This window comes from Equus asinus, chromosome 2 (genome assembly GCF_041296235.1).
Source record: "Equus asinus isolate D_3611 breed Donkey chromosome 2, EquAss-T2T_v2, whole genome shotgun sequence".
Lineage (NCBI taxonomy): Eukaryota > Metazoa > Chordata > Mammalia > Perissodactyla > Equidae > Equus > Equus asinus.
The window spans coordinates 27,062,075-27,086,245 of NC_091791.1; the positions used below are offsets into that span (position 1 = coordinate 27,062,075).

Genomic DNA, 24,171 nt, shown 5'->3' on the forward strand with positions numbered 1-24,171 from the left:
CTGCATCCCGTATGAGTTGGTATGGCATGTGATCATTTTCATTTGCCTCCAGGTATTTTTTGATTTCTTCCTTAATTTCTTCAATGATCCGTTGCTTGTTCAATAGCATATTGTTTAGTCTCCACATCCTTGTGCCTTTCTCAGCTTTTTTCTTGTAATTAATTTCTAGCTTTACAGCATTATGATCGGAGAAGATGCTTATTATTATTTCAATTTTTTTAAATTTTTAGAGGCTTGCCTTGTTTCCCAACATATGGTCTATCCTTGAGAATGTTCCATGTGCTCAAGAGAAGAATGTGTACTCTGCTGTTTTTGGATGAAGTGTTCTATATATGTCTATTAAGTCCAACTGTTTTAGCTTTTCGTTTAGCTCCACTGTTTCTTTGTTGATTTTCTGTCTGGATGATCTGTCCATTGATGTGAGTGGGGTGTTGAGGTCCCCTACTATTATTACGTTATTTTTGATATCTTCTTTTAGGTTTGTTAATAGTTGCTTTATGAACTTTGGTGCTCCTGTGTTGGGTGCATAGATATTTATAAGCGTTATTTCTTCTTGATGAAGTGTCCCTTTGATCATTATATATTGGCCCTCTATGTCTCTCTTTACCTGCCTTATCTTGAAGTCTCTTTTGTCTGATATAAGTATTGCGACACCTGCTTTCTTTTGTTTGCTATTAGCTTGGAGTGTCGTCTTCCACCCCTTCACTCTGAGCCTGTGTTTGTCCTTGGAGGTGAGGTGTGTTTCCTGGAGGCAACAAATTGTTGAATCTTGTTCTTTAATCCATTTTGCCACTCTGTGTCTTTTTATTGGAGAGTTCAATCCGTTTCCAATGAGGGTGAGTATTGATGCATGAGGGCTTAATGCTGTCATTCTGTTGCTCGTTTTCCTGTTTTCCTGTGTTTCCTTTGTTTCTCGTCCTGTGTGTTTTAGCCTACCCCTTGACTTTTGCAATTTCTTATGCTGGGTCTTAGACTTTTCCTTATTTATGTTTTGTGTCTCTGTTCTGTTTTTTAGTTTAGTGGCTACCCTGAAGTTTGTATTCAGAATCTCGTGTATAACATAGTCCATTTTCTGGTGGTGTCTTACTTCCTTAGCCTAGATTGTTTCAGTCCCTTTCTTCCTCCCCTCCTAAATTATTATTTTCATCTCTTATTCCAACTTGTGTTGTGAGTTTGTGGTTAGAGTGATAAGATTGTCTCTGCTTTTGTGATTTCCTTCCCTTTATCCTAATGCTATAGTTGAATATCTGCTGTCCTATTCAGATTCTATCTATTTGTCTCCCTACTCTGTGTTTTGTGACCCCTTACTCCCTTTTTTTCGTTTTTCAGGTATGAGAGCCTTCTTGAGGATATCTTGTAGTGGAGGTTGTGTGACTACGAAGTCTCTCAGCTTTTGTTTGTCTGGAAAAGATTTAATTTTTCCCTCATATCAAAGGATATTTTTGCTGGATAGAGTATTCTTGGCTGAAGATTTTTATCTTTAAAGTTTTGAATATGTCACTCCAAACTCTCCTAGCTTGTAAGGTTTCTGTAGAGAAATCCACTGAAAGTCTGATGGGGGTTCCTTTGTAGGTTATTTTCTTCTGCCTTGCTGCCCTGAGTATTCTTTCTTTGTCCTTCATTTTTGCCATTTTTACTACTATGTGCCTTGCAGTAGGTCTTTTTACATTGACAAATCTAGGAGATCAGAAAGTTTCCTCCACACACATTTCTCTCTCAATCCCTAGATTTGGGAAGTTCTCTTCTATTATTTCGTTGATCACACTTTCTGCTCCATTTTCCTTTTCCATGCCCTCAGGAATTCCGATGATTCTTAAGTTGCATTTTCTCCTTGAGTCAGCTATTTCTCTGAGATTTTCTTCAGTTTTTTTAACTCAGTTCTCTTTCTTCCTCTGTCTGGAGCCATTCAGCCTGTCTGTCTTCAATTATGCTAATTTTCTCCTCTATGGTGTCTACACGGGCAGTCAGGGAATCCGTATTCTGTTTTATCTGATCCATTGTATTTTTCATCTCTAGTATTTCTAATTGATTCTTCTTTATAATTTCAATCTCTTTTGTGAAGTAACTCCAGAACTCGTTGACTTGTTTCTCTATATTTCCCTTTACCTCATTGAATATTTTGAAAATAGCTATTTTGAATTCCTCTTCACTTAGTTTACCCATTTCCAAGTCCTCAGGACCTACTTCTGTGTTTTTATTGTTTTCCTTTTGGATTGGAACTTTTATAAATTGCTGGATGGTAAAGGAGCGGTTTTTGTGCATGATGCTATTATTCGGCTGCACTTACAGCCTGTCACCACTAGATGGGGATCGAGAGGCTTGTTTTCTGAGCCCTGCGCCTTCAGCCAAGATGGTGTCACCCAGCGTGAGTTGGAGGAGGGGCACTTTCAGTCACGCCCACCTGTATTGGATCAGCTCTCACTCTCTTGTCTCCCAGGGCCCTGGCTTGCTGGGGCTCCCCCATGTGAAAGCTTTCCCCCGTTAGAGGGTTTCCACTGCACGGGTGGTGGGAGTCCTGGACGATCCCTGGAGGCACGTCCCCCCCCCCCCGGCCCCCCCCCCCCAGCGATCCCAGTCTCTTGGGGAGGGACTGAAGTTCTCTCCTACCCCATTCCAGCTCCTCCAAGGCCGGCTGCCGCCTCTCCGCCTTCCGTCGTTTTGCTGCTGTGGGTCTCTGATGATTTCTGTTATTAGGATTGTTTTTATTGGTTGGAAAGCTCTTTTTGGTTGTACTTTAGAGGCGAGAGAGTCCAGGGTGAGCTCCTGTGGGCATGTTGCTGACGTCACCTCTGGCTCCATTGTCTTTTGATATTGTTTATATTTTGGGGCCATACAGAATTTTTTATGAAGTCAAACTTATCAGTATTTGTTTTATTGCATATGGATTTTGAATCGTAGGTAGAAAGACCTTCCTTTCACTCTAGTGAAAGAAGAATTCACCCATGTTTTCCTCTAGAACCTGTGTAGTTTCCAATTAGCTCTCTCATCAGTTTAGGACTGAATCTTCTATATGGTATGAGGTATGAGGTTATGAATCTAACCTTATCCTTTTGAAGATTGGCCCTGAGCTAACATCTGTTGCCCATCTTCCTCTTTTTGCTTGAGGAAGATTGTCACTGAGCTAACATTTGTGCCAATAGTCCTCTATTTTATGTGGGATGCTGTCACAACGTTGCTTGATGAGTGGTGCTAGGTCCGCACCTGGGATCTGAGCCTGCAGACCTGGGCACCGAAGCAGAGTGGGTAAACTCAACTACTATGCCACTGAGCCAGCCCCTAACCTTATCTTTTTCAGAAGTGTTTCAGAAGTTCCATAACCTCCTCAAGTTTGGAAATTTACTAAAAGTATTCACAAGACTCAATTGCAGTTTGTACTCAAGGCTAGCTTTTTTACAGCAAAGGATACAGAGCAAAAGCAGCAGGAAAGGGGGCCGGCCCCGTGGCCGAGTGGTTAAGTTTGCGCGCTCCACTGTGGCAGCCCAGGGTTTGGATCCTGGGCGCGGACATGGCACTGCTCGTCAGGTCACGTTGAGGCAGCGTCCCATATGCCACAACTAGAAGGACCCACAACTAAGATATACAACTATGTACAGGGGGTTTGGGGAGATAAAGCAGAAAAAAAAGATTGGTAACAGTTGTTAGCTCAGGTGCCAATCTTTAAAAAAAAAAAAAAAAAGCAGCAGGAAAAAGACGTACATTGGCAGAGTCCAGAGAGGCCAAACATAGGCTTTTCATTTTTCCCATTCGGGACGACACAGGATATGCTTTCTCTCTAGCATCAAACTCCAGAGATATAAGTGGTATGTCTCTGCCCAAGGAATCTTGTTTGAGTTTTAGGATCTGAGTCTTTTATGGGGGGGGGGGGGCTGGTCATAAAGGAGGCATATCCTGCTACACAGTTAGCCATGGCAACCCAAACTCAGGACCCCAACAATGAAATGAGGTGCACGCAGATCATCAGTCTCAATGTTTGCACAAAGCAATCTGACAAACTGGGACAGCATGGTCCATTGCTCCAGGTGTACACAGCAAAATCATTAATCATTGACATTAAAAAGTGTTCTAAGGGCCATATTCCCAGGGGTTAACCAAGGGTCAATCATGGCTCTAGGTTCCCTTGAAGACAGAAAGGAATAAGCAACTCAACCTGCTATTTTAACTCTTTCCTCACAAAATGACTAACCAGTTTTCCTAAGCACCTTTATGAAAAAGTCTATCTTTGCCCCAGTGATTTGAGATGCTACTTTTATCATATGCTGAAGTTCTATAAGCACTTACAACTATTTCTGGATTTTCTATTCTATTTCTGGTTTGTTTGTTTGTTTATTCACGAAGTTGTACACACAACATTTTTGCTGGAAAGTCTTTATAGTGTGTTTAATGCTTCTAGAGCTTGTCCATCCCTGTAGCTTTTCTTTTCTAGTGTTTTCCTGGCTAATCTTGCATGTTTCTGTTTCCATACAAAGTTCAGCATCAATTTCTCTATTTCCATGAAGAAGCTTATTTCTACCTGGGTTTTTTTCCTTTGATAATTTCTCCTTTCCTATCTTTAAACAAATATTATTTTTTTAATGGAAATATGTCACATTACAGAAAGGATGACAAAGAAAAATCACAATAATCCCAATACTCTAACATAACCATTGATATCATTTTGTTACTGTTTCTTTTTACACAATTGTAATTATATATATTTCCATCATCTTATTACAGTCTTCATAACCATCCTTTTTAATGACAATATAGTATTCCAACGGAGAGATGGTCATAATTTTTTTCATGACCTATTTAATCATTTCCTTATTAAAGAGTATTTGTTATACCCAAATTTTGGCTATTATAAGCAATGCTAAATATTGCTTTTTCATTTATTTATTTCCTTGGGAAAGAGACTCCCAAAGTGGAATTGCTGTAATGTAAAAGGTGTACATTTTTAACTCTCTCGGTATATCTTAATAACTTACCTTCTTTAAGGTTGTACTAATTACATTGTCACCAGCAATAAAAAGGCCTATTTTCACTGCACCCTTACTTTTATTATATACCATGGCTTAAAATAAAATAATAACATGTCCATTTCAACGGGTGACCAAAATGTAAATGTTTACACCTTTGACCCACCAATTCCTCTGGTAGAATTACGGAAATAATCATCTGGTGTGCATGTGCAAGGATGTTCACTGAAGAATATGACAGTGTGATGCCAGGTATCTTATAAACATAAGTGTGTTAAAGTCCATGCAGAGGATAATTATGGGGAAGGACGTCTATATATTATTTTACGTACTTCTGTGTTGTTTTAATTCTTCACAGTGAGCACGTATTACTTTTTTTATTGTGGTAATATATATAATGTGAAATTTACCATTTTAACCATTTTTAAGTGTATAGTCCAGTGGCATTTAGGACATTCACATTGTTGTGCAACTATCCCCAGGACTTTTTTCATCATCCTAAAATGAAACTCCATACCAATTAAATGACAACTCTGCATTCTTCCCTCCTCTCCAGCCCCCGGAAACCACCATTCTACTTTCTGTCTCTGGAAATTTGATTTCTCTAGGTACCTCATATTTGTGGAATCATACAGTATTTGTCCTTTAGTGTCTGGCTTATTTTACTTAGCATAATCTCCTCAAGGTTCATCCATGTTGTAGCATGTAGCATCGTGAAGCAATGTTTGAAAAACATTCCTTCCTTTTTGAGGCTGAATAACATTCCATTGTATGTATATGCCACATTTTCTTTCTTCATCATCCATCACTGGACACTTGGGTTACATTCATCTTTTAACTATTGTGAATAATGCTGCTATGAATATGGGTGTATGAACATCTCTTTGAGATCCTACTTTCAATTATTTGGGGTATATACCCACAAGTGGGATTGCTGGATCTATCTAGCTTTTAAACATCGGATTGGTTCTTCAGGGCTGGATCCAGGACCCTCTTCTTTCTCTGCATTTCTCCCCCTAGATTATCTTATTGATTTCCATGAGATTTAAATACCAAGGACTATCCAGTTTTTATCTCTAATAGTTTGTTCTGCATTTCCTCTTGATGATTCTCCAGCTTCTTAAACACAATATCCAAAACTGAACTCTTCACCTTCTCCTTCTCTGTCTCAGTAATTGGCGTTGCCATCATCCAGGTTTCTCAATCCAGAAATCCAGTACTCGCTAACCTATATCCAATCTGCTCCCAGTTGTAGTTTGAAATAGATCTCTATTCTGACAGTCTCTCTCTCTCCACTGCTGTCATCCTAGACCAGACCATTGGCATCCATCATCTGGATTATTGCAGTAGGCTCCTAAAGTTCTCCTTCTTTTCTTACCCTCTGTATTTTTTCCTGAGGCTCCTGTAACAAATTATCACAAACTCTGTGGCTTTAAACAACAGAAATTTATTCTCCAACAGTTCTGGAGGCCGGAAATCTGAAATCAAGATGTTGACAGGGCCATGTTTCCTCTAGAGGCTCTGGGGGGTGAATTCAATCATTGCTTCTTCCAGCTTCTGGTGGTTACTGGCATTCCCTGGTGTTCCTTGGCTTATGACCACACCCGTCCAATCTCTACCTCTGTCTTCACATCACCTTCTCTATGTGTTTGTGTCTTTTCCTCTTCGATCTGTCTCAAATCTCCCTCCGTCTTTCTCTTGTAAGAACATTGTCATTGGATTTAGGGCCCCCTGGATAATCCTGGATTATCTCCTCATCTCAAGATCTTTATGTTAATTGCATCTGCAAAGATCCTTTTTCCAAATAAGGTAACATTCACAGGTTCCAGGGATTTAATGTGGATATTCTTTGGGGGACCTTTTTTCAGCCTTACCACATCCCTTCTGTTTCACCCAGTAGCCAGAATGAGCTTTTGAAATGTAAATTTATTTAAAATTTTACATGCCTATAATCCCTCAGTGCCTTCCCACCCCAGTTGTAGTAATACACAATTTTTTTCCCTTGGTCCGCAAGCTCCTGCCTCATCTGAAGCCAATCTCTCCAACCTCATTTCTCATTCATCTGCTACCCACTTTGCCTGGGCAGCTCTTCCCCTCCACCTCTATTTTCCTACAGTTAACTCCTATCAACCTTCTCTCTCCACAAGTTTGCCTATCAACTGGTGTAGGAGTCCACATCTAATGTTAGGATATTAGTTGTTCTACAGCAGGGGTCAGCAAACCATATTTGGCTCACTGCCTTTCTTTATAAATAAAGTTTTATTGGCACTCAGTCAGAGTTATTTGTTTATGTATTATCTATGGCTGCTTCTGTGCTATAGCAACCAAGTTGAGTGGCTGCAACAGACTATATGGCCCACAAAGCCAAACATATTTACTATATGGGCCTTTACAGAAAAAAATTTGCCAATCTCTGTTTAGGGTATTGGCTTCCTATTTAGTACTTTTAGATCTACTATTTGGTTTCCTCTTTTCTCCAAATATTTAACTTCTTTCCAGGTGTTATTGCTGCCTCCTCTAGTAAATTCTCTAAATTTTCAATACTTTGTGGTTATTATTGCATTGCTTGGTCTATTAAATACAATAGGATATGGTGTGACTTATGGAACAGACATCAGGCAGACACTGGCAGCCCCTGGTCTTCATCCATGCCAACTGAGCACATCCTAATGAAGAGAAGGGGTGATCTCACCCATTTTGAGGGAGTTTAAATGACTGTCACATTTTTATTGTATGAATGAGTGACCATTTCCCCACTCCTCTAGCTCCTGTGCCTGGATCTGTGACAGGACGTGACATACAAACATGAATCTTCTTGTTTACTATACCAAGCAGGTGCCTATGCCCAGTGCCAATGCTATTGCCCTGCAGACAGGGTACTTGCATCAGACTTTCTCTCTCTTTGCATCCAAGTATGCTGTTCTTCATGGAGCAAGATGAGTGTGATCTACTTCTCCCATAATGCTAGAGACCTGACCTGGCTCTCCTGTGGGAGCCTGTGCTTACTGGAGTGTGAAGTTGACTGATGCTTTATCCCCTCTCGCCTGAATATCCTGCAGGACATGGACCACTACATTCCAAACTGGAAGTTCTTCTGCCACCTACAAGCATTGGTAGGACTTGGCAAAAGCTATGTCTGAAAGGAGGGTATCAGCTTTTCAAGTCTTTTCTGACTCCAACCTGGTATAAGTTTTGCTTCAAAATTCCAATATTTCCGGTGGAATACTATTATGTCTTCTTATAGGGGGAAATGAAGAAAATAACAAATTCCCAAACCTGAGATATTGCTGTTTGGATGACTTACAGAGGATATGCAAAAGTATTCATTTTTCAACTATTGGTTATAGAGTTCTCCAACTATCTGGACCCAAAGTGATCTTAAGGAGATTGTTGCTCTGTTTAAATATCTTCTAGTGGTTTGCCATAGGCTGGCTCCTTTTCTTTCCTCAGTGAGCCCTTCTGATAGTAGTCTCAACCAAGAAGCCATGGGTTGCCTTATTTTGCAGAATATCTGGTCTGACTTCAGCTAAACCAACATTTACTGATATAGCCATACCCCCACCCCAAATGACAAAACTTTGCCTTATATTCTTTAAAAGATTTTGATCTCAGAACTATCAATTGGAAACATGTCATTAGCACAAAAACACTCTCTAATTATTTTATTTATTTTTTAAGGACAGGAAGGGGCTATCTAATATTCCTAACACATAATAATGGTGATGTGCACTAGACTTGTATCCGTGGGTTCATGAAAGCATATCAGAAAAACTGTGTTTAATCTTATTTAGTCTCTGTTTCTTTGGTCCAGTGTCATTTTACATGAAGGCTTTTTAAAAATTATTATTCAGGAATTATTCTATGACATAATTTTTGTGACCTCTTTTTTGTCTTCAAAGTCCTTGAAAATAATTTTGAAGAGTAAAATTAATCATTTTCCATAACCGTAACATACCATTTTTATACTTGCCAATGTACGCTCACTTTTTTATAACACCTTTATTGAGTGTATTTCACATACCATACAAGTCACCCATTTAAAATGTACAATCCAATGTTTTTTAGTATATTTACAGAATTTTGCAACCATCATCACATTAAATTTTAGTACATTTTATCACTCTCAAAAGAAATCTTGTACCCATTAAACATTCACTCCCCGTTTACACCCAACACCTCAGCCATGTGATCCTTTATGTCTGACTTCTTTCACTTAGCATAATGTTTTCAAAGTTCGTCCATGTTGTCGCATTTAACAGTTCTTCATTCCTTTTTTATGGCTAAATAATATCCCATTGAATGGATATAAGTTTTATTTATCCTTTTATCACTTGATGGATATCGGAGTTCTTCCTTGACATTACGAATTATGCTGTCCTAAACAGTCATGTAAGAAGTTTTGTGTAGACATATGTTTTCATTTCTCTTGAATATATACCTACGAGTGGAATCACTGGGTCATGTGGTAACTCTTTGTTTAATCTTTTGAGAACTGTCAGACTGTTTCCCAAAGCTGATGCACCATTTGACATTCCTGTCAGCAATGTATATGGGTTCCAGTTCCTCCACATCCTCACCAATACTGGTACAGTTGTATACCATCCCAGTAGATTTGAAGTGGGTGAAGTGATGTTCCAATCTGGTTTTGATTTGCATTTCCTTGATGACTAATGATGGTGCCCATTTGCATATTTTCTTTAGAGAATTGTCTATTCTGATCCTTTGCCCATTTTTTAATTGGGTTATTTGTCTTTTTATTATTGAGTTGTAACAGTTCCGTTCTTATATAGGCTGTCTTTTCTCTTTCTTGATAGTGTCCTTTGAAGCATAAAAATTTTAAATTTTGACAATGTCCAGTTTATCTATTTTTTTTTCTTTTGTTTCTTGTTCTTTTGGTGTCGTATCTAAGAAACCATTGCTTAATCCAAGGTCATAAAGATTTACACCTATATTTTCTTCTAAGAGTGTTATACTTTGAGCTCTTACATTTAAGTCTATGACCCATTTTAAGTTAATTCTTGTATATGGTGAGAGGTAGGAGTTCAACTTCATTCTTTTGCATGTGGATATCCAGTTATCTCAGCACTGTTTGTTGAAAGACTATTCTTTCCTCTTTGAATGTCTTGGCACCTTTGTCAAAAACCAACTGAATGTGAATATGAGGGTTTATTTCTGGCATCTCCATTCTCTTCCATTTGATCTATATGTCTATCATTATGATAGCACCATACTATTATAAATACTGTAGTTTTGTAGTAAGTTTTGAAATTGGGATGTGTGTGTCCTTCAACTTTGTTCTCCTCTTTCAAGATTGTTTCACTTATCTTGGGTCACTTTTTTTTTGAGGTCATAATAGTTTATAACATTGTGAAATTTCAGTTGTACATTATTATTTGTCAGTCACCATATAAATGTGCCCCTTTACCCCTTATGCCCACCCCCTCAACCTTCTTCTCCTCTGGTAACCACTAATCTGTTCTCTTTGTCCATATATTTGTTTATCTTCCACATGGGAGTGAAATTATACGGTGTTTGTCTTTTTCTGTCTGGCTTCTTTCACTTAAAATAATACCCTCAAGGTCCATCTGTGTTGTTACAAATCGGACAATTTTGTCATTTTTTATGGCTGAGTAGTATTCCACATGCACACCACATCTTCTTTATCCATTCATCAGTCAGAGGGCACTTGGGTTGCTTCCATGTCTTGGCTATTGTGAATAATACTGCAATGAACATAAGGTGCATTAAGTCTCTTTGAATTGCTGATTTCAAATTCTTTGGATAAATACCCAGTAGTGGGATAGCTGGATCATACGGTATTTCGATCTTTAATTTTTTGAGAAATCTCCAGACTGTTTCCCATAGTGACTGCACCAGTTTGCATTCCCACCAGCAGTGTATGAGGGTTCCCTTTTCTCCATATCCTCTCCAGCATTTGTTTTTTTTTTTTTTTTGTCTTGGTAATTATAGCCATTCCAACAGGTATAAGGTGATATCTCATTGTAGTTTTGATTTGCATTTCCCGGATGATTAGTGATGTTGAACATCTTTTCATGTGCCTGTTGGCCATCTGTATATCTTCTTTGGAAAAATGTCTGTTCATAGCCTCTGCCCATTTTTTGACTGGGTTGTTTTGTTGTTGTTGTTGAGTTGTATGAGTTCTTTAGATATTTTGGAGATTAACCCCTTCTCAGATATATGATTTGCAAATGTTTTCTTCCAGTTGGTGGGTTGTCTTTTTGTTTTGTTCCTGGTTTCCTTTGCCTTGCATAAGATCTTTAATCTGATGAAGTCCCACCTGTTTATTTTTTCTTTTGTTTCCCTTCCCTGAGTAGACATGGTATTCAAAAAGATCCTTCTAAGACCAATGTCGAAGAGTGTACTGCCTATATTTTCTTCTAGGAGTTTTATGTTTTCACATCTTATCTTCAAGTTTTTAATCAATTTTGAGTTAATTTTTGTATATGGTGAAAGATAATGGTCTACTTTCATTCTTTTGCATGTGGCTGTCCAGTTTTCCCAATACCATTTATTGAAGAGATTTTCCTTTCTCCATTGTGTGTTCTTAGCTCCTTTGTCAAAGATTAGCTGTCCACGGATGTGTGGTTTTATTCCTGGGCTTTCCATTCTGTTCCGTTGATCTGTGCATCAGTTTTTGTACCAGTACCATGATGTTTTGATTAGTAGAGCTTTGTAGTATATTTTGAAGTCAGGGATTGTGATGCCTCCAGCTTTGTTCTTTTTTCTCAGGATTGCTTTAGCTATTTGGGGTCTTTTGTTGCCCCATATGAATTTTAGGATTCTTTGTTCTATGTCCTTGAACAATGTCATTGGGATTCTGATTGGGATTGCATTGAATCTGTAGATCGCTTTAGGTAGTATGGACATTTTAACTACGTTTATTCTTCCAATCCATGTGCATGAAATATCTTTCCATTTCTTTATGTCATCATTGATTTGTTTCAATAATGTCTTATAGTTTTCATTATATAGGTCTTTAATTAAATTTATTCCTAGATATTTTATTCTTTTTGTTGCAATTGTAAATGGGATTGTATTCTTGACTTCTCTATCTGTTAGTTCATTATTAGAGTATAGAAAAGCAACTGATTTTTGTAAGTTGATTTTGCACTCTACAACTTTGCTGTAGTTGTTGATTATTTCTAATAGTTTTCTGATGGATTCTTTAGAGTTTTCTATATATAAAATCATGTAATCTGAAAACAGCGAGAGTTTCACTTCTTCCTTGCCAATTCGGATAGCTTTTATTTCTTTTTCTTGCCTAATTTTTCTGGCCAAAACCTCCAGTTCTATGTTGGATAAGAGTGGTGAGAGTGGGCACCCTTGTCTTGCTCCTGTTCTCAGGGGGATGGCTTTCAGTTTTTCCCCATTGAGTATGATGTTGGCTGTGGGTTTGTCATATATGGCCTTTATTATGTTGAAGTTCTTTCCTTCTATACCCGTTTTATTCAGTTTTTATCATAAATGGATGTTGGATCTTGCAAATGCTTTCTCTTTGTCTATTGAAATGATCATGTGGTTTTTATTCCTCATTTTGTTAATATGGTGTATCACATTGATTGTTTTGTGGATGTTGAACCATCCCTGAGTCCCTGGTATAAATCCCACTTGATCATGGTATATGATCTTTTTAACGTATTGCTGTATTCTGTTTGCCAATATTTTGTTGAGGATTTTTGCATCTATGTTCATCAGCTATATTGGCCTGTAATTTTCCTTCTTTGTGTTGTCCTTGTCTGGCTTTGGGATCAGGGTGATGTTGGCCTCATAAAATGTGTTAGGAAGTGTTCCATCTTCTTCAATTTTTTGGAATAGTTTGAGAAGGACAGGTATTAAATCTTTGAATGTTCAGTAGAATTCCCCAGAGAAGCCATCTGGTCTTGGATTTTTATTTTTGGGGAGGTTTTTGGTGACTGTTTCAATCTCTTTACCTGCGATGGGGCAATTCAGATTCTCTATTTCTTCTTGATTCACTTTTGGGAGGTTGTATGAGTCCAAGAATTTATCCATTTCTTCTAGATTATCCAGTTTGTTGGCATATAGTTTTCCCTAGTATTGTTATAATACTTTGTATTTCTGTGATATCTACTGTAATTTCTCCTCTTTCGTTTCTAATTTTATTTATTTAAACCTTCTCTCTTTTTTTCATAGTGAGTCTGGCTAAGAGTTTGTCAATTTTGTTAATCTTCTCAAAGAACCAGGTCTTAGTTTCATTGATCCTTTCTACTGACTTTTTTTTTTTAACAAAAAAGAAATTAGTATATTTATCCACTGCCTTTAATCAGATTTAGTATGGTTCTTACTGGCCATTTGTATATCTTCTTTTGAGAGATATCTGTTTAGATCCTTTGCCCATTTCTTTTTTTTTTTTTTGAGGAAGATTAGCCCTGAGCTAACATCTGCTGCCAATCCTCCTCTTTTTGCTGAGGAAGACTTGCCCTGAGCTAACATCTGTGCCCATCTTCCTCTACTTTATATGTGGGACGCCTACCACAACATGGCTTGCCAAGTGGTGCCATGTCCGCACCCAGGATCCGAACCAGAGAACCCCATGCTGCCGAAGCAGAACATGCACACTTAACCACGGTGCCACCTGGCCGGCCTAGTATGCTTCTTACAAACCTCTATAATGGAATTCTCAAAGGAAGCCATTCTTGGATGGGCTACTTGGGAAGACAAAGGAAAACACGTTTTAATTTGGGAAGGGTACCATGATGCTTAAATCCTTTGGAATCTCACTTGTTTCAGAGGAATCTAAAGTTTTATTTTCTTTCATAAATACAATTTGTTGTACAATGTCAGAAGACATGATTTGTAGGACTCAAGCAAGTAATACAGAATTTTAGATCAGCAGCCATGGTATCTTTGAAATCAAGACAAAGCTGTGAGTTTCAGGAGCCCTAATTATGTTAGCAAATCAGCACAGTGAATAGATGTAAATAATAGTATCTAGAAATCAAGCCTAAACCTTGATCGAAATCTGTATTTGAGGTCAGAGTTGTATTAGTAATTATTTACATAGCATATTCATTTGATGACAAAATTTTTCTCATAATATTTTTCGAAGTGAATATTGATACCATTAAGCCCTTTGGTTTTTATCTCCTTTTAAAAATTAAAGTATTTGGTGAATTATTTATTCACAATCAAGAAGTACTGGGAAATCACTCCAAGTCCCAAGGAGCACTTACGGATTTCTTGATTCCCTAACCAGTCCCCCCGTATTGGTCATGGATCTGCTTTGAAAAATTGATGCCCAAAGACCCACTACTCTTCACAGTCAACCAGCCTTTACTATCTCCTTAAGGAGATAGTGAATTAGTGTGTGGACTGTACGGAACTCTGGTACTAGTGTTTTACCTTTCCTACAGCATCTCTCTCAGTCTAAATCCTAATATGTGGAGGACAATTACTGGTTGTACTAGATCCACTTGTGTTCTTTTATATTTACACCATTCTAACAAGTTAGCACCCAGAGTGAGAGTGAAGTTCTGACTCAGTCTAGGGTGTGACTCAATTCTGGTGCCTTATCGAACTGTAAAGATTTGGATAAGTGCCCAAGATATAACTTGGATGTGGTAACACACAAGAGTCACAGCGGAGATACAAGAAATTCTCATTTTATGAAAGAGATACATTCTGGAAGGTCTCACAAATTTTAAAAATCATATAATTAAGCCATTTACTATATGTATCCGTCAGGGTTCTACCAGAGAGACATAACCAGTAGGATATATATATAGTATTTCACATTCTCCACATAAAACAAAGCTTTCTTTTCTTTTCTTTTCTTTTTTTTTGAGGAAGATTAGCCCTGAGTAACATCTGCTGCAAATCCTCCTCTTTTTGCTGAGTAGGACTGGCCCTGAGCTAACATCTGTGCCCATCTTCCTCTACTTTATATGTGGGACGCCTGCCACAGCATGGCTTGCTGAGCAGTGCCATGTCCACACTCAGGATCCAAACCGGTGAACCCCCGGCCCCCAAAGCAGAATGTGCGAACTTACCCACTGCGCCACCGGGCTGGCTCCAAAGCTTTCTTGATACTATTATTATTAATAAAATTTTCATAAACTACTTCAAAATTATATAATTAAAATGCATGGTACAAGAATTCTTTTGTCAGGTAACTCTTAAAATGCTGAGAGGATAGAAGCTATTACTTATATGACATAATCATGTGGAGGTTCTTCCACTTGGAGGCCTTTGTAAGGAGAGTATCTCAGGTGTATAGGTCTGTCTACTTCAATTTCTCTCTCTCTTCAACCATCCTCTTTCAAGATCCTCGTCGAGTTCCCATCCTCCTCCCTCCATTTGGAGGAGACATTTCCTTCCTTCCATTTCTTCTTGGATCCTGCAACCTTCAGTATCTCAGACTTGACCAGACTTTGGGGACTGCAGAGGGAGAAGTGGGGTCTAGTCCAGGAACAATGGGTGCACACCAAATCGGGTTCAGTATTCCCCAAAAGAGCTTAGTGACTTGACTGCCAGTTCCCTAAGAAGTATGTACACCACTCTCAAATTAGCATTAATTTTACTCAATGACAACACATTCTTTCTCAAATGTGATTTTCTCCCCAGCATTATTTCATTAAGGAGCATTTGGCTCCCTCCTGAATCTGGCTTGCAAGCATCATGACATTAGCGGGCACTATCTTAGCCAGCGAGCACCAAGTATGCCAACTCCAAATCTCTCTCCTAATATAATTGGGGGTGGGTGCGCGCGGGTAGGTCTCAGTGCCTGCTATGGTAGACCCTTGGTAAGTATTTGTTGAATTAAATATAATCGACTTTCCTTTATGTGATGGGGAATCATGGATGGTCTTCGAATGGCAATTAAATTTCCATCTTGCGGCAATACAAGGTTTAATTCCTCCAAATAAATAAACTTATATATTTCAAAATAGGGACTTAATACTTCCTAAAGGAAAAAATCTTGGATGGAAGAAACTCATTATTGATACTTAAATGAAATCATTGTTATTCGTAATGCAACATCATTATACCACCTATTTCAGTGGTCTGCGCATCAATCTATGCAGACAGAATATTGTTGTCTGAAACGGTACCAATTTCGTGGTTTTTAAAAGGCAGCGAAGAGAGCATCAGCCTTTCAAAGGGAAAATTGGGCGAGCTTCCTCCAAGATGTGGCCCGCAAGCCCAGCCCTATGTACCTGAGCGGCTCAGCTCACGCCAGGCTTAGGTGAGGGGCAGTGAACCACGTTTCCCAGCGGGCCGTGCAGGTCTTCCGCGCCTGCGCACTGGCAGCGTCGGCAGGCGGGCGGAACTCCCGCGCTATCTAGCCGCCGGGTCTCACCTCGCCTGGTCTCTTCGGCCGGCATGGAGGGGGTCCCGGTCGTGATAACCTGTAACGCGGGCCCTGCCAAGGCCGAGGGAGCCGCAGCCATGCCGCCCCCGCCTCCCGCCTCCCCGCCTGCCCTCACTCCTGTGCCCGCAGCGGGTGAGGAGGGGCCCCCGCCTTTGCCCGTGGCGGGGGCTCCGGGCTGTTCGGGTTCTCGGCCCCCTGAGCTGGAGCCGGAGCGCAGCCTGGGCCGCTTGAGGGGCCGCTTCGAGGACGAGGACGAGGAGCTGGAGGAGGATGAGGAGCTGGAGGAGGACGAGGAGGAGGAGGAGGAGGAGATGAGCCACTTCTCGCTGAGGCTGGAGGGGGGCCGGCCGGACTCTGAGGACGAGGAGGAGGTATTTGTAGCCCCCCTGCCTGACCACGCAGGGCTGAGGGGCCTCCGGGGCGGAGCCGGCTCCTTAGCCCAGCTCGCCGCTGCAGCCCTGGCGCTGGCGTCGACCTCCACCCCTCCCTACCCTGCCTGCCTCGGCATGTGGCGCGGACCGGACTTCTGTCCCGGTTCCCTGCCGACTCGTCTTGGGAGGTTCCTGCAGATCGCTTATGCTCTCCGGTCCGACCCACTCCTTCTGTAAATGATTGTTGAAGCTACTGCGTGCCCGGCGGGTACCGTGCTCTTGCCTTCCAGGAGCTTACAGTTGGACGGGGGAAACAGCCCATTTCTGCAGGGTGTTGAAAGGATAGTGGACCCTTCCCACCTAATCAATCTCTAATTTGGAAGAAAAAAAATTTTTTTAATGTGATAGCGCATACTTCATCAAGTTAGGAATACACTTAGCCAATCAGAATTAGTATAGTAAACTTAAACACCAATATCAGGAAAGTTTGCCCACCTTGTAAGTCAGTCATAAAGTAAGATGCCCCTCAGCTGGCAGTATACAGTATATCCAAAAGAATGAAATATTTTTGCAACATGCGTTTATATTGTGTTATTGTAACTTTGAGCAGTATTTTGACGCTTTGGAGGTACTGTAACATGCTTTCATTGTTGCAAAGTAAGTTACACATTGTTTATAATGAAATTTGGGGGTTATGGTTTAAGAATTTGAGAAGGCAAGGACTTGTATTTTAACACTATTTCTATTGCGTTTGCAGCGCCTGATTAATCTCTCTGAGCTGACCCCGTACATCTTGTGTTCCATTTGCAAAGGTTACTTAATAGATGCAACTACCATTACAGAATGTCTTCATACATGTAAGCATGTAGTTCACATCTCCAAATAATATATTCAGTTTTTGAAATGTCTCGAAAGCATCCTAATTTAATTTTCTTTTCAACAGTTTGTAAAAGCTGCATTGTAAGACATTTTTACTATAGCAACAGATGTCCAAAATGCAACATAGTAGTACATCAGACACAACCTCTCTATAACATAAGGTAAGAAGAATATAAGTAAAATTTTTATTTTAAGTATCCTTTTTCTGAAAGCTTGAAGTTTTGTATTTGGGAATAAATTCTCGACCTATCTCAGAATTAAAGGGAACTACATATTCTTTAAAGGAATACGTATGGAGCACTTACTGTGTACCAGGCACTGTGATATCTGCTGGGGACTTAAAAAAAAAAAAAAGAGGCACAAGCCTCTTTTCTTGTTATTTCCATCATTCAAGTTAATGAGGCTAGTGTAGGTTTGTCATTTTCTATATATTTAGAATTCTATTTTTTAAAAGTAATACCTGAAACAGCTGGCCTTTTTAGAAAAGCCTATCTGTCGTAGGTTGTTGGGGCTTATTAATCAAATTTTCAGTTCATGCTTAGTTTCCTAGGGGAAGAAAAATACTAAAAGTGGATTGCTTTCATTCGTTCAGCAAATACTATTACATTTTTACTACCTTCATAGAAGAGTTCCTTGCATATGATACACAGAAGTTCAAAATACAGTCTCTGCTCTCAAACTCACATTCTTATCAAGGGACTAAGACCAGTACACGTGGAACGATTTAGCAAACTGTTCAAGAGTCTACAATTACTTATAATTGTGATTACGTATAATGACTTGAGGTTCTCTCAGTTGAGAACCATGAGTACTACCTAAAAGTAAACACCTCTGAGAAAGGAGATGTCCATTCCCAAGAGAAAACGGTTACTTACAAAGAGCATCACTCTGTACCAAAATGCGTTTTGCTGAATTCTGAGGTATTCTCCATCCTTTCCTTTTATTAGGTTGGACCGACAATTACAAGACATAGTGTACAAATTAGTGATCAATCTAGAGGAAAGTAAGTTTATTTTATTACATAGTTGTCAATCCCAGAATCTCTGCTGACTCTACTAGTTAAAGTGTAATTTAGTGTGTGTTTTATCATTTTTTAGGAGAAAAAAAGCAAATGCATGATTTCTATAAAGAAAGAGGTCTAGAAGTACCTAAACCTGGTAAGTTTGGGTGTATACCATGATGTATTTATAGATTAAAGAATACTAACTTAATGAACTTTACTCCCTTTGGGGTTCTTTTTGGTGATAGCTTTAACTACTTTATGATCAAAGAGAAGGATTTTGGAGGTAATGATGTATTGTAATTCAATTTAATTATTTATGAGAATTAAAGAGTACAGACTCTGGAGCTAGACTGTCTGAGTTTGGTCCTAGCTCTGCTGCTTTAGTAGCTGTATGACTTTGGCAAAGTATTTCACTGTCTCAGTTTCCTCATCTAGAAAGTAGGGGTAATGATAGCACTTCATAAAATTGTTGTAAGGATACTTTGTATACATTGATTAATACAAAGCACTTAAAACAGTGCCTGGAACATAGTAACTGCTCAAACAATCGTTTTTATGATGATGGTAATGTCATAGTATGGAAGTTAGAAAGATTTTGGTTTAAATCCTGGATCTTCCACTTACTACGTGGGTGACTTTAGGCAAATTGTCTACTCTCAGTAAACTGTAATTTCAGTCTCTTTATGGTTAAAAAAAAAAAGCAATAGTACCTGTGTCATGGGATTATAATAAGGATTAAATGAGATGGTGCATGTAAAGTGCTAAGCATAAACCCTGGCACGTAGGAGTGCTTGTTAAGGGTTATCTACAACTGTTGTTGCTGTTCTCATGAGCCCTCTCTGTGGGCCTGATAAACCAGCCACACATGTCTGCCTTTCCTTGTGGCGTGGTCCCCAAGCTTGCCTCTACTTTCACTGGCTTTGATAGATTTGCTGATGTTAAAGGAAGGGAGATTGAGTGCTTTATGATCTTTTAAATAGTTGACGTAGTTATAGCTGTGTAATTATTTTTCAAAGATCTCAATTTATGAAATCTTTATTCTAACTCAACTTTTTTGTTTGGCTGTCAAATAGCTGTTCCACAGCCAGTCTCTTCGAACAAAGGAAGATCTAAGAAAGCCTTAGAATCAGTGTTTCGTATTCCACCTGAACTTGATACATCTTTATTACTAGAGTTCATTGGGTGAGTACCCCCTTAACCTTAAAGTAAATAATTTTTTAAGTCCCAACAGTTATGAAGTCATCCTGAGCTCAGGTAAAACCAAGTTTTTCAGATATCCTTTTAAAAGTTAATTATGAAATATTTAAGATTAGGAAAAGGTTAAAGGATAATAATCACTTGTATCTCCCTCATCTGGCTTAAATAAACAATACTAATATGGCAGAAGCCCCTTGGCTGCCTCTTCCTGTTCACTCCACCTTCTCTTAGAGATTAATAACCACTCTCCTGAAAACAATGATTGTCGTTCCCATGCATTTTTTATATGTTTACCACCTGTGTATCTATTACTAAGTAATATGTAGAATTGTTTTTGCCCATTTAAAAACTTTAAATGGCATCACACCAGTAGTGTTTTCCAGCTTGCTTTTGTCGCTCAGCGTTGTGTGATTCATCCATGTTGAAATGTGTAGCTCTAGTTCATTCATTTTCACCATTGCTTGGTATTCCCTTAAAATAAATATACCATAATTTATCTTTTCTTGTACTGTTGAAGGTCTAACTTATTTCCAGCTTTTTTACTATTATAAACAATGTTGCTTTAAATGTTTAGTATCCCTGATGACTATTTTTCTTCTCAGTCACTTCCTCCTTATAACTCTAGGTTGCATGTATCATTTTAGTATCTAGCTTTTTCTATGTTGTATGTAGCTCTTTGTGTATTTATCCTGTGTTCTCAACTGATATTAAGGACCCCTAAGAGGCAAGAAACCTTTCTTATGTCTCCACAAAGCCCACAGAGTAATGGTTGATGATAATGAAATAAAGATCTCTTTGGAGGAATGAGAAGAAACCATGTAATACCAAACTTTAAACCAGCAATTTCTGTTCCTAAAGAATGTATTCCAACCTAAATGTCCAAAAGAGAACTGGTTAAATAATGGTATATAGCACACAAATATGTGCCATTATGGAACAATCTCCAAAATGTCTTAAGTGAAAAAAGCAAGATGCAGAAGACAATATATAGCATGTGTCCATTTATGTTTTTTAAAGACGGTGGTGGAAAATATGTGCATATACGTATGATTTTTACATGCACAGACCATCACTGAAACGACATATAAGAAAATGTTCATGGCAGTTGTCTCTAGAAAAGGGCCCTGGAGTCTATGAGTCTGGGATGGGTAGGCTTTTCATTGTATTTGAATTTTTACCATGTAACTTGATTTTTAATAAGTCTAGCTAATTAAAATTTGAAAATTGAAAGGAATTTCTATTTCTAAATTATTTTGAGGAAATGTAATCTTTTCCACTAATGCACAGTAGGAACTGACAATCAAATTTTTTTTATACCCTCTTTGAAAAGTAGCAGGGATGCACTTTTGAAAAGTGGCAATACTGCAAAGATGGCAAAGATGTGATGGGTGTGCCACCGTTACCTCTTTCTTTGCCCACAGCAGAAATCAATAATTAATCATGGCGAGCTTTCCCAATGCTTGAGACTTGACTAGAGTGCTCAAGGCGGCCATTACCACTTACCAAAGTTGTTACATTGTTAACACATTTCCTGCTGTAGAAAAAAGAGCCTCACTTGGAATAAGAAGATCTAGATTTAAGTCCTAGCTTCTCTATCTAGCTTTGTAAACTTGAACGAATTATGTTTTGTTTATTCATAAGATGTTTATTAGGGTCTTGCTATATGCCAGCGCAGCACGCTGGCAGCTGCTGGGAATGTAGCTTGAATAAGTTAGCCATACGCCTTGCCCTAGTGGAAGTTTTAGTTTTAGCTTCTCACAGCATCAGCTTCTCTGTCTGTAAAATGAGAGAATTGAACCTCACATGTTGATGATTACGATGGGTAGTCTGTCTACCTTATAATATATTCCTTTATCTGTTTTCAAATGGTTAACGAGAAGAAAGCTTCCAGTGGCAAAGAATCCTTTTCAAGTCCCCAGTCCCCAGAGGTAAAGCCCCACATTTTCACTACATGGAGAGGCTTTTGTGTTACCACAAAAGTCAAGCTACTGAGGGTAACTCCTAGGAAGTTCCTTCATGGTGGGACAAGTGGCAGATGAGTTTTAACCTGGTACAAGTACGAGGACAAATTTGGTCCACTGGTGACCTTGCTTGAATTGGAGGAACAAAAAAAAACTGAGGTAGATTCAGCCTGTGGGCAGTGATTTTTCAACCACTGGAATATGAAATTAGATTTCCTCTCTAGATTGGGCATGCATCTTTTGTGATCTTAAGATAGTCTTGTACTTCATTTTGTTCTTTGGTTTCTATGTGTAAGGTAGAAGATTATGAAAAGAAAGAACCTCACACCGGCAGTATAGTGTGTATAGAAAGCATAGGCTTTGAAGAATCTAACTTAAAAGATATGTAACCATTGGGACGTAGCCTAGCTTCTCTGATTTTCACTTTCCATATTTCTAAATTGGGGGTTATAATAGCAACTCACAGGATTCTTGTAAGAATCAACATATGATATTCCTAGCATATCTAAACTATTATCAATATGTGAATATTGAAATAATGCAGGGTCGTTCAAAATTAAAGGTTAAAGTAGTTCGTGGTGTTGTAATATGTACAACGTCTGCCTAGTAAAGAAAATGGACTCGTGTGATGTATGATATGACAAAAGTTTAATTCAGTCTTAAGCTCAGCGACGTTTATAGTAAACCAGGGAGGCACTGTCCCACTGTATGCTGTTAGTCCAACTAGAGTATTATGTTCAGCTTTGAGTACTAGATTTTAAGGGAGATGTTGGTAAACTGAGGTGTAACCAGATAAGTAGGTTTGGAAACCATGTCATATATGGCAGCAGAAGGAACAAAAATATTTAGCCCAAAGAAGAGAAAGCAATCATAAACCCCTCAAGTTAATTTTAAATCTTTAGAGGGTTATCAGATAAAAGAAAGATTGGATCTGATTCACAAAAGTCCCAAAAGGCAAAACCAGGACCAGTCGGTATAAGTTACAGGGAGAAACATATTTGATTCAGTGCGAGCAGGCAATGTGTAACAAAATTGCCCACAAATAGAATGAACCAACTTGTCAATTAAGAAGCTCTCTATCGCTTTAGGTATTCAGGTAGAATCCATACATCATGGATTCTGTAGAGATAATTCTTGTAATGTGTAGGATATTTTATTTTATAATGCTAAGATTATGTATAATCTTAGATTTATATTTTATATAAAATGTATATATAAATTTGTGTTTTGTGTTTATATAGTTTATATTTAATATAAGATTATATTTCTCTGTTATACTTGTATCTAAGAATACTCTGTAGGTGATGCAGTTGTGATCTTGTCTGTTCTTCAGCATGATAGGGAAGAATGAATGTGGGCTTTGGTGCTAGGCACACCTGAGTTTGAATCCCAGCTTTATCACTTACTAGCTCTGTGACCTTAGGCAAGTTATTAAACCTCTCTGAGCTTAATTTTCCTCATCTGTAGAATGGGGATACTAATACTTGATTTGCAGTGCTTTGTGAAAGCTAAATGAAAAACATGCATAATATATGAAGACCTAGTATGCTTGGTACCTAGTAGATGCTCAACAAAGGAAGTGCTCCTTGCCTCCTCATGATGTAAAAAGTAGTTGATTTAATCAAGAAAGCTACGCTTCTAGGTGAAAGGCAAACTGAGTAAATCATGCCCAGGTGATTATGCTACAAGTAAAACAACAGGAAATACAGCAACCTTCTTGTAAGAAATCTGTCTTGTAAAGGTTACTATAGAGAAAAAGAGACATTAATTATGATAGAGAAAGAAAGAAGTTTTACTTTAAGCTGTAAAATGTTAGAATCCTACATATGGGGGAAATCTAAATATTAAGAAAATAATTTTAGGGGCCGGCCCCGTGACTGAGTGGTTAAGTTCGCGCGCTCCCCTTCGGTGGCCCAGGGTTTTGCCAGTTCCAATCCTGGGTGTGGACATGGCACCGCTCATCAGGCCGTGCTGAGGTGGTGTCCCACACAGCACAACCAGAAGGACCTACAACTAGAGTATACAACAATGTACTGGGGGCTTTGGGGAAAGGAGAAGCGGGGTGGGGGAGATTTGCAACAGATGTTAACTCAGGTGCCAAGCTTTAAAAAAAAAGAATATAGGGGCTGGCCCCGTGGTCGAGTGATTGGGTTCGCGTGCTCTGCTGCAGGTGGCCCAGTGTTTCATTGGTTCGAATCCTGGACGCAGACATGGCACTGCTCATCAGGCCATGCTGAGGCAGCGTCCCACATGCCACAGCTGGAAGGACCCACAACAAAGAATATACAACTATGTACCAGGGGGCTTCGGGGATAAAAAGGAAAAAAATAAAATCTTAAAAAAAAAAAAAAAAAGAATATAATTTTAACTCCTGGAAGTAAGTATACAAAGTAGTGTGAAATACTGGATAAAACTACCTTTGTCATACCACTAGGTGGCAGAGGTGACAATCAAC

General features: G+C 38.9%; 1 protein-coding gene across 2 annotated transcripts in view; it reads left to right on the plus strand.

Annotated features, from left to right (window-relative positions):
* Nucleotides 1-16,230: 16,230 nt before the first annotated feature.
* Nucleotides 16,231-24,171, plus strand: part of PCGF6 (polycomb group ring finger 6) — a 28,712-nt gene continuing 20,771 nt past the window's right edge. For both annotated transcript variants that reach the window (XR_006516025.2, XM_014852237.3), the window contains exons 1-6: nucleotides 16,231-16,676; nucleotides 17,434-17,533; nucleotides 17,620-17,716; nucleotides 18,503-18,558; nucleotides 18,653-18,712; nucleotides 19,632-19,740. Coding sequence is in view for 1 of the 2 variants with exons in the window: in XM_014852237.3 (XP_014707723.1) it covers nucleotides 16,317-16,676; nucleotides 17,434-17,533; nucleotides 17,620-17,716; nucleotides 18,503-18,558; nucleotides 18,653-18,712; nucleotides 19,632-19,740 (782 nt within the window). In the remaining variant the exon portion in view is untranslated. The remainder of the gene's footprint in view (nucleotides 16,677-17,433; nucleotides 17,534-17,619; nucleotides 17,717-18,502; nucleotides 18,559-18,652; nucleotides 18,713-19,631; nucleotides 19,741-24,171) is intronic.